General features: G+C 39.9%; 1 protein-coding gene across 6 annotated transcripts in view; it reads left to right on the forward strand.

Moving 5' to 3' along the window:
• The window catches only part of LOC127168092 (NACHT and WD repeat domain-containing protein 2), a 69,137-nt gene extending 58,143 nt beyond the window's left edge, over positions 1-10,994 (forward strand). For all 6 annotated transcript variants that reach the window (XM_051114643.1, XM_051114644.1, XM_051114642.1 and 3 more), the window contains 2 exons: positions 2,623-3,212; positions 4,788-10,994. In XM_051114643.1, coding sequence (XP_050970600.1) covers positions 2,623-3,212; positions 4,788-8,693 — 4,496 coding nt within the window. In that variant the 3' untranslated portion in view covers positions 8,694-10,994. The remainder of the gene's footprint in view (positions 1-2,622; positions 3,213-4,787) is intronic.
• Positions 10,995-11,264: the final 270 nt, after the last annotated feature.

Genomic DNA, 11,264 nt, shown 5'->3' on the forward strand with positions numbered 1-11,264 from the left:
TATGTATATATATATACATTTTTGTTATTATTTTTTTGATGAAAAAAAAAATGGTTTAAAGAACATTTTTTAGATTTTTGTAACATTATAAATGTTTTACTTTTGATCAATTTAATGCTGAATAAAAGTTTGTTTGTTTGTCTCCCCGCCCCCCCCAAAAAACAAAAAATCCTACTGAACCCAACGTGTATAGTGTATATGGCCAATTCTACAGAATTGGTGCAAACTGTTGTTCCACAACCAAAAAATACATTTTAAAAGCATTTAAGTATTCAGATCTTAGATGTTTATTGAGATCTTTCTATTATCTACTGAAATCCACATTAATATTTAAAATATTAGTAAGCTTAATATATATAAAATCATGAGGTGGATGTCCTGAACCATAATTTATGAAAATGATAAACTTATAAAAATGATATTGAAATATTTTGTTTTTCTCCATTGCTGTTTTTAAAAGTATATTTTTGATTCTTTTAAAAGTGAAGTTAAAAATATATATATATTTTTATATATTCTTTGTAAATTATGAAACTTTTTTTCATGTCACTACCGAAACAGTGTATGTTTTTATATGTGTACTTCAGAACTGTGCTAGCTAACCATGTGCTGATTAGCATCTTTGAGCTAGGTCCAAAAGTATCTAAAATTGCCACTGCCGAAACATTTGGTGGAGCTTTAGTAGTGACATCTTTGTTTTTTGGGTGTTAACCCACTAAATTGTCACTACCGAAACAGTCACTACCAAAACATGTCGTCATTGTTTCGGCAATGACAAAAGGGAACACATGATTCTCATATTTGGGGGGAAAAAAAACAAAATTTAGTAGTGTTTTTAGTGTGTGAGTTAAAATTCTGTAATTTCTGTAAAACAAAGATTCACATATAATGTACTCACCCCCTTGTCATCCAAGATGTTCATGTCTTTCTTTCTTCAGTCGTAAAGAAATAATGTTTTTTCAGGAAAACATTTCTGCATTTTTCTTCATATAATGGACTGCTATGGTGCCCCGATTTTGAACTTCCAAAATGCAGTTTAAATGCGGCTTCAAACGATCCCAAATGTGGTTGTAAACAATCCCAGCCGAGGAAGAAGGGTCTTATCTAGTGAAATGATCGGTTATTTTCATTAAAAAAATACAATTTAAATACTTTTTAATCTCAAACGCTCATCTTGCCTTTCTCTCCATGAACTCTGTGTATTCTGGCTCAAGACAGTTTGACAGGGTATGTCGAAAAACTCCAATCACATTTTCTCCCTCAACTTCAAAAATCATTTCAAAATCATCCTACATCACTGCAGAAGTACCGACCCAGTCTTTGCAACGTGAACACGCGAAGAAGATCAAACACCCTTAACAAAAAAGACAAAAAACAGCGATATAAGACGATTTTGAAGTTGAGGGAGAATATAAGATGAGAGTTTTTCGACCCCTAACTGTCAAGAACCGGAACAAAAACAGTCCAAGCAGAGTAAGACAAGACGACCGTTTGGCATTAAAAAGTATATAAATTGTATAATTGTATTTTTATAAATTGTAAATTGTATTTTTATTAAAATCGTTACGCTACATAAGACCCTTATTTCTCAGCTGGGATCGTTTACAACCGCATTTGGGATCGTTTGAAGCCACATTTAAACTACATTTTGGACATGAACAACTTCGATGACAAGGGGGTGAGTAAATTATTTGTAAATTGTTGTTCTGGAAGTGGACTTCTCCTTTAAGTTTGAAATCAGTATGAATAATCAACTTTTTGCCTTTTAGAAAGAAAAATTGGAATTTAAAATATTTTTCAAAATTTAATTATGGATTTACCCAAAAAAAAAAATATATATATATATATATAATAGCAAAAAAATATATTTACAGTCTAGACATAAGCAAAATATTAATAGGTCAATATAACCCTTGTAAATAAATTATTACTGTATCAATAGTGACAAGTTTGGCAAGAGGACAAATATTCCAAAACTTTCTGAAAACACAACTTGAGGATTAACTGCACAATTACTAGAAATGTGTACCTTGGATATTATACAATTTGCATACATAGAAATTTTCAAGATGTTTCCAACTCTGATGTTTCTGTAGAATGGCCCATATATAATTTATAATTTCCTTAAGCAGGTACCCTATATGTTTTTTAATGCGGATTCATTACTAATATCAGAGTGAGTACATGTGAAATTTATTTGCGGTAACTCTTTCTTGGGGGATTTGCAGCCGTTTACTTGTCATCTTTGCATCCCCCTCTCCTCTCGTTTACAAAACAAGCTGCAACTGTGCGATACTAAGCTGACGAGGTTGGCAGGCTATCACTGGAAGGCTGCCTTTGGAGTACTTTGATAAAACCAGGCGAGGCTGGATTAAGAGATCATATCACTTTTTTCTTCGTCAAGGCAGCTCAGAGAGACGGATCTAATCATTTGCTAAAGACTGGCAAACGCGGAGGAAGCGCTCACCTCATGACATCAAATTAAGCATGTTTTCTGAAAGTGCCACTGAAGTGTTTTGGGAGTAAATAGTGGCAGGGATGAAAACCATGAATGAAAAGAAACATTCTGTCATGCAGAACTGGGTAATTATTATGCTCTCTCTGTTTTTTCCTGTCTTTCAGCATTAGAGGATGAACTGGATTTCGCACTGGGCAAGCAGACCCCAGCCTTCCTCAAGAAATGTGTATGTTACATCCGGAAGATATCAAACTTTGACCGTTTCGCCAAACTCCCTGAGATGGCACGCTACATGGACATCGTGGTGAGCGCCGACCGTGTCATGAGAAACCAAGAAGCCTACGAGCGTCTTCTGAAGGTCAGAGACGAGTTCATTCCGATGGTGGTGGCGGCGTCCAATCTTCGAGTCTACTCGTCGGTCACTCACTGTGACATGAAACTTGGCTACTCGCAGGAAGTAGAGAGCCACTACGTCGAAGGTCTGTGTAAACAGTTTTATGAAGACATGGTGGATATCATCCAGGCCACGGTCCAACAGAACTTTGACACAGAGACAGATCCACTCTATGATGAAATTATACAGCACCTGTCGCTGTGCAAGACTTTTTCATCTTTTTACGTGTACAAGAGTGAAGCCTTGGACATAGTCCAGGAGTACCTGTACCCCTCCAAAGGTGGTCGAATAACTCCCCTAGTGGTGTATGGAGGACCCTGCACTGGAAAGACATTGTTACTTGCTGAAGTGGCAAAACAGGTGAAAAGCATGTATAGTATGCATGTATATGTGTGTGTGTGTGGGTGAGAGAGAAAGCATGTGTGAACATACTGATCTGTTTTTTAAGGCCATCTGGATGCCGGCACATGTTAGATTAATGCTGCGGGATGCCTGTATTTAGCCTAAAGCTGTTCTTTGCTTCCTCTGACTTAATATCTGATGTCATGGCATGAGATTCAAATTAACATTAAGGTATTTTAGGCTGCCGTTACATGAATTTGTCTGCCGTAACAGATTTTGTGCATTCCCATGTATCTTGAGTCACAAAGTAGTCCAAATACAGATCGTTGCATTCAGTAGCTTAAACAAATTCTGATCTAATTTAACTGATAATAATAATTAAATAGAATTGTTCATATCTGTCAGCTTCAGCCAATACTTTGGGCTTATGCAGATCAGAGGTGTGCTTGTATTATTTGTTGATGGTCAGAATTGACGGTGTTGATAAGTTTGAGGGCGAGGAACAAAGAAGGAAGGGTAGTGTTGACAGTTCCCGTCACCCATGGCAACCCGTCACAGACCTCAGCCTCTAATGTTAGTTCACAGATGATGAGCCTGGGGACCTTGACTAACTCCCTCGTCCTTGCTTATGTTCTCTCTCTCTCACTGTCCTTGTATGTAACACACACTACAGAGACACAGATACTCTAAAATAATGATATGTAAAATGCAATTTACATGCCCACATATTGCATGCACTTTTTATAATCAAGAGCGTGTGTCTGTGTCATGCCAACATCTTAGCAAGATCTAATGTTTGGTACGTCTGGCATGTTTTTTTACTGCCCTTAACAGTGCAGTACTAAGAATCATGCAGCAAATATGAGCACACTGATGCATTCAAGTAGCAATCTGGACACACACACCCTTTGGCTAATCATACAAATGCACAGACACACAGTCCTCTTGCAAATGGTGGCTTTGGAAAAGCGTTTTATCATTAATTGTCAGCCTCTCCCGACAGAGAGAAATACATTTTCATGTTTTCCTGAATCACAGCTGGGGGCAGCCTTTAACCACATCCAAGAAAGAATTGTGCTAAGAATGAGGGAACATTTCAAACTGATTTAGAAAATCCATGGCACAAAAATCCAGTGCTCTATTGAATCCAGACTCTATTGCTGTTGAGTACATTTGATTATTTGCAATACAGTCATTCCTCTTTTTTCTTTCCTTTCTCACACTCTAAGTTGTCAAAGTTAGTGTACAGTGGATCTACTAAATAATGAACTGACTGGAGAGTTTTGTTTGCTAGAGTCATACTTATAATAACTTGCTGTCACAGCAGTTCCTGGATTTAGAACCATGTGTGTTTTTATAGCAACAGGACACAAGATCCTGTCAAACATTAAATAATAATGTGTACAGTAGTTGTATTTTATGTAGATCATCTATTTACAAATGGCCAGGCTACTAAAATCAGATTGCATAATGATGACTTGTGCACAAAATAACATCTTGAGTTTTTCTAATTGCATATAAATATCATACTGAAAGACATTCAGTACAAGAATGCTGTATTTCTGAGTTTCTGTTTCATTTTCATTTGTTTAGGCTTATTCATGGCTACAAAAAGAGATGGGACCAGAAACAGACCCAGTTGTCATTGTCAGATTCATCGGCTCCACAGACTTCTCTACTGACCTCCGGACCCTGCTACAGAGCATCTGTGAGCAGATTGCCATCAACTATCGGTGCCTGATCCACTTCTTACCAAACAAGATCCAGGAGATGAGGGAGCTGCTGGTGAATTTGCTGGGGGAGTCATCATTTCACCGACCTCTTGTCATCATTCTGGATGCCTTGGAGCAGTTGTCAGATGTTGACGAGGCCCGAAAGCTGTGGTGGCTGCCTGTCCACCTGCCACGCACAGTCCGAATTGTAGTGTCCACCCTGCCTAACAAGCATGGGATACTCCAGAAATTGCGCTGCCTGATACACGACGAGGATGCCTATGTTGAGCTGATGCAAAGAGATCGCAAAGCTTGCAGCCAGACACTTAAACAGCAGCTTCTGAGTGTCAAAAGAAAGGTGACCTCTGGCCAACAGATCTATGTGAATGAGGCGATGGCGAAATGTACACTCCCCATGTTTGTCAACCTCATCTACCGGGAGGTAGTTCACTGGCGGTCGCACAAGGATGTGGACGACAAATCATTGTGTTCTACGGTGCACGAAAGCATTGAGCAGCTTTTCTACTCTATTGAAAACAAGCTTGGCTCACGCTTTGTCTTTCGGGCACTGGGCTACATCACAATGGCACGGGCAGGCCTGACAGAGCTGGAGCTAGAGGATATCTTATCTTTGGACAACAGTGTCCTTGGGGACATCATGGTGAGCTCTAATCTTAAAAGTCCGCTGCGTATTTCGTACGATTTCATAGCCAGGCTAAAAGAAGAACTCGAAGGTTATTTAGTGGAGCGTCAAGTCCGTAACGTAACACTAATGGTGTGGGCAAATCGCCATCTGCATCTTATAGCACAGAAGCTATACCTCAGTAATGAAGAAGATGTACATCAAATGCATAGCCTTTTGGCTGAGTACTTCCTTGGGGCATGGGCAGGAGGTAGAAAGAAGATATTCCACTGCGACAATAATCACTTCGCCTCACTGAATATCTCGCACCATCGAAACCCTCATCACCAGCAGAGCCTTCATGGCCATGACAAAGCTTCTGCTGACAAGCACTCTTATGACAGACAGACACCTGAACAACCCTGGGTGTTCCAGTGTAACTTGCTAGAGCCGGACATCTTCTTTGTCAACCACCGAAAGATGACGGAGCTCACGTACCACCTGACAAGGAGCGGCCGGACAGATGATCTCATGTATGGTGTCATCATGAACTTCAGCTGGCTCTACACTATGATAAAGATAGGGCAGTTTGACAAGGCCCTGTCAGACATTGACCTAGCTTACAGCTACACACAAGAAAAGGAGCTAAAGTTTCTCGCAACCACACTCCGCAGTATAAAGCTTAAAGTGACAAAGAATCCTGCATCGCTGTCTGCTGAACTACAGCAAAGGCTTCTTCCAGTTGTCACATCTCTTCCCAAGCTCAGACACCTCCTTCTTGAATGTGACAAGGATGGTCCCAAATACTGCTCCATTGTGCCACTGCACTCTTCAATGGATGTCACCTACAGTCCCGAGAGATTACCGCTCTGTACCAGCTACATGCAAATAGTGGAGATTCTACCTACGTTAGCTCCAAACATTGTCATTGTGGCCCTCGAAGATGGATCCGTCAGCACGTGGGATGTTGAGAGCAGACAGCTGATAAGACAGATAGACACAGCAAAGTCCGTTGTTCTTGGCATCAGGCTAACCACAGATGAGAAGTATCTGGTAGTGGCCACTACAAAAAATACACTGCTCATTTATGACAACCACAAGTCCTGCTTGTTATCGGAGGTGGAGGTGAAAGGGTCCAAGCACTGTGGCATCACTGGCGGAGTAGCGTTCATTAATGGTTTCACCTTGTCCAGCCACCATGCCTTAGCTTGGCTGGAGGCAAGCAAAGACGTCAATGTGATTGATTTGCTCTATGGCTGGCCATTGTATCAGTTCCATTGCTGGTACGAGGTAACCTGTGTCCAATGCTCCCCAGATGGAATGTATGCTTTCTGCGGACAGTATCTGAACACAACCACCATATTCCACCTTGGCAGTGGGGACAAGCTTGCTACAATGACTTCTGAATTCTCTGGTGGTTTTGTTAAGTCCATCCTGATTCTAGACACAATCCATCAAATGGTGATGATCGACAATGAGGGCAGTCTCTCCGTGTGGAACACCAAAGATATCACAAATCCCAAGCTGATGGAGGATTATGACTGCAGAGGAGATGAGAGTGAAGTGGTGGGCATAGAGCTTTCTGAGGATCAACGATCCATTCTTATCTGCAAAGCGAGAAGCATCGAGGTGCTGGACACCAAGATTTGGAAGATGGCAGAGAAGTTCAAGGCCAAGCGTAGCGAGAAGTTTGTGGCGGCCGTTCTCTCCAAGAACAGCCAAAGTATAATAGCTTCCATGGAGAACACATCATCCATATTTGTGTGGAGGAGAGACAGTGGACAGTGCATGGCCAGCTTGATAGAGATATCTGGAGCCATTGTGAAGCTGATCAAATCAACACACCATAACTTGCTGCTCTCTGTGGCTAGCAGCGGAGTGCTTTCCGTGTGGGACATTGACATTATAACAGCCATGTCGAACATTGATAAAACTGGGAAACCTATCCAAAGTCTGCAACTCTCTGGAAGAGAGGATTTTGTATACACCATGGATGGGTCAGAGGTCATCCACAAGTGGAACTACAGCACAGGTTTCATCGAGATGGTCTTCAAGCATGAAGGCCTTGTTGAAAACTGCGTCTTGACAACATCGGGCGACCTAATGGTGACATCCGATGATAAAAGCAGTCAGTACATCTGGCATACGACCACAGGTGAGAATATATTCCGTATCAATGGTCAGAGGATCTCACAGCTTCTCATCACACACAATGACCAGTTTGTAGTGTCCCTTTGCGAGCAGAACGCCTCCCGCGTTTGGAGGCTTGCGACTGGTCACAAGGTGTGCAACATCCTGGTAACACTCCAGCATGCCCTCATTACCACAGCAAACACATTCCTTGTGGGAACCAACAAGAATAAGCTGTTGGCTGTTAGCTTGTGGTCAGGCAGTGTATCCAAAAAGTTCATCTGCGATGATGGGATCACAATCGTTAACTTCAAGTTAATTCCTGACAGTCCAGATTATGTCGTCTTCATCACCTCCACAGAAACAGTTTTCATCTGGAGTGTTGCAGATGAGTCTGTGTGCAGACGTGTGCAGCTGCCTAGCAACTTTTTGAAGAACCTGGAGGATTTCCAAATATCACCAAATGGGAAATTGGGCATTGTGTCGAAAGGTGATGAGAACATTAATGTCCTAGACCTGCACAGTGGTAAACTGCGTCTAGTCCATGCTGCCGGCATAATATGGCGGCAAAAGCTCTCACGAGATGGACGCTACTTAGTGTACATCTGTTTCCGGAATTGCGACGAAGATGATGATGCAGGTGTGGTTTCAAGTCTGATTGTCATGAGACTGGCAGATGGTAAAAGCATCGGGACCTGCTCCCTCTACAAAACACCAACCTATCTGTGCCTATCACAGCGAGCACTTAACATCATTGTGGGATTTGAGGATGGCAGCATTGGCACCTACACAGTCGTAGACCGTGTGGATGCCGCTCTGAAAATCAAGATCGCCACCTCAAACAGTCGCCAAATAGTTAACAATGCCTCACAGAAAGTACGACCCAAGTGTAGCACCAATGCCTTCAAGACCATTGCCGACTGTGTGTGGAGAGAATCCACCGAGGTCTTTTCACGGGACAGTCCTATCAATGTGTCTGACAGTGGAGAACCAGAGACAACAACACCCACAAAGAAAACTGAACTGCTGCAATGAGAGTGCCCTCTGTAGGACATTAACAGGCATGAAGGAACAAGGCCAGGTTTGGATACAAGTGATTATTGTTTACAGCAACTTTGATTCAGCTGCACAGATCAGTTCTCTGGGTAACACACAGCAACTGGCCAATTGCTATTAAAGCTGCACTTAAGCCGCAATCAGTCACCTTGATTTCTTTTATCCATCGTCAACTTACTGTCAAATGTGTACACTGAATTTAAAATCAGATTAAGGAACAAATTAATTCATGACAAATGCCATTCATTGGAAAAGCTGATCCAGTCGGCTTTGTGATATGTTCTTCCTTCTCATGTGTATGCCAATGTGGCCATGTAGTTCAGTTTTTGTATGAGTTTAGTCAAATCAAGCCATAATGTCACTTTATACAGAAGCATAGAGAAATGTAATATATTTGTAGCCATATAAAAGTTGCTGCCATTTTTTTATTTATTTAAATATTCATTTGTGTCTGTTTATTAACGTCCTCTGGTACTGTACTAAATGGAAACTTATGTACATTTGTGTACATATGTACTTTGGCTGCTGCAGTTTGTGCAACTACTTAAATATATGTTATGTTGTGCTAAATGCAATCAAAGTGAGTGCCTGGATTTTAATCTTTTCTTTGTTACAGAAACTGATGAAGAAAAATGTGCAGGGAATTTCTAAACAAATATTCATCATTACGGTTCAGCATACAATGAACATTAAGCATACAGTGAATACAAATTTGCTTAATTTGAAATGACAGCATCTAAATGAGGATCATTGGAAAGTATATTTCACTATTCAGGTATTCAGAGTACAGTCTGGAGTCATTATGAGCTTCTTAGTAAATTCAGAATGCGTTCTAGACTTTCTCTGACCAAAGTCGCATGGAAGTCCATCAGTCCATGCGTGGAATTTGTTCTAAATGACAGACAGTATTAAGCCCATCCTCACATTTGATTCTACACCAATTCACCAGTTATTGCCACTATATACACAGCAGTACAGTCCAAGTCTAATATTGTGGTGGGAAAAGGTATATTTCCTCAGTGAAAGTATTTGAACTGGCAAACTGATACTGAGAAGGTCATCCTCTGACTCGACTAAATCCAAGAGATTAATAGTATTAAAGGCATTACTTTTAAAGAATGTGCAATTCATTGTATCAAAGGATGGTACAGTTGTATCAAGTTACAAATGCTGAGTACTGATTTGAGGACTAAGTCACTATCGAAGAGTCATGTGTAGCATCTCACCAAGAGTTTCTACGCCTTAACAGTTGGGTCGTCTTATACAAGCGTGTATTTGTAATTGTTCTTTGTGAGGTAACGGTTGATTGATTGCGTGCTTGAAAAAAATACTACTTTGTACTTTCATGTTATAGAAGACTTAGAGATATTTATAAATAGACTATATGTTATCATAAACAAGGTTGATTTATGAATGGTGTTTGCCAAGGCAGTGTTTGGTGGTTGCACTTTATTTTAAACGGGTTGTTTGCTGAGGTCGACTTTGGAAAAAGTGTGTCATGAATGCTAACTATACGATTTCTGCCTTCAGTTATGGGTGTTCTCTGGCATGTCGCAAACGAAAGTAGTTTCAACAAAACGATCAGCCATGCCCCATTCAAACTCTTCTCTCCATAACTCAAGGGCTATTCCGTCAAATTGTATGTTTACCTCTGGAAATACTGACACATAGGCCCAACCCACAACCTGTAGCAGTATTCAGGTGTGATTAGCTTCTCCCACTGACGTGTTTAAAAAATCTATAGACATTATACAATATTTGCCAAAGTTTTATTTATTTTTTTATTTAATTATTATGATTTGTTTTCAGAATGTTAAATGGTGTTGTTTGTGACCCTACTTGTTACTTTTCTGGACTTTTCTGGCTTTGTTGTGTTTTCTAGCCTAACTATGGGAACATGCATTATCTTTGCTAAGATATTGACAAAGTCCATCTCTATTATATTGGAATGCCAGTTTTAGAGTATATTTGAATGTGTCGATATGAGAGCAGTTGAACAGTATATTATATGTTATGTAACTTGAATGACTTTTAACTACATGTTTGCAAAACATAGTTCACATACTGGTATTGAATGTGTTTATTGTATTATTTGTATTGTCAAGATTGAAGATCCCTGTTTAGAGATATATATTTTCATAAATGTTGTACTTACATTTTGTTACAAAGTTGTTTAAGTATTCTAGAAAAAAATAGCAGAAAAAATGTGTCTGAAAGCAATATGACTTAGTGTGTATGCATTGTTTGTATGGAACATTTTAATGTAATAAAATGGTTTTCTTTCTGCCTCTTAAATCTCATTATTTTTCTCTGAATATACTGGTCTTCTTTTGGATAGAAAGTGGTTTAAAGACATAAAAGTACATCATTTTTAAAAAACTGCCTATGATACAGTTATACCTTTTCTAATCTAGCTGATACTAATCATTCTTGGTTTATCCCTCAAGAGGCACATTGTTTACACGAGGAATTCTTTGCTAAAAGAATTCCCTACATGGCATAATCAGAAACTGAGACATTGAATGATTTGACTGATAATGGTTTTACTCC

This window comes from Labeo rohita, chromosome 7 (genome assembly GCF_022985175.1).
Source record: "Labeo rohita strain BAU-BD-2019 chromosome 7, IGBB_LRoh.1.0, whole genome shotgun sequence".
NCBI lineage: Eukaryota > Metazoa > Chordata > Actinopteri > Cypriniformes > Cyprinidae > Labeo > Labeo rohita.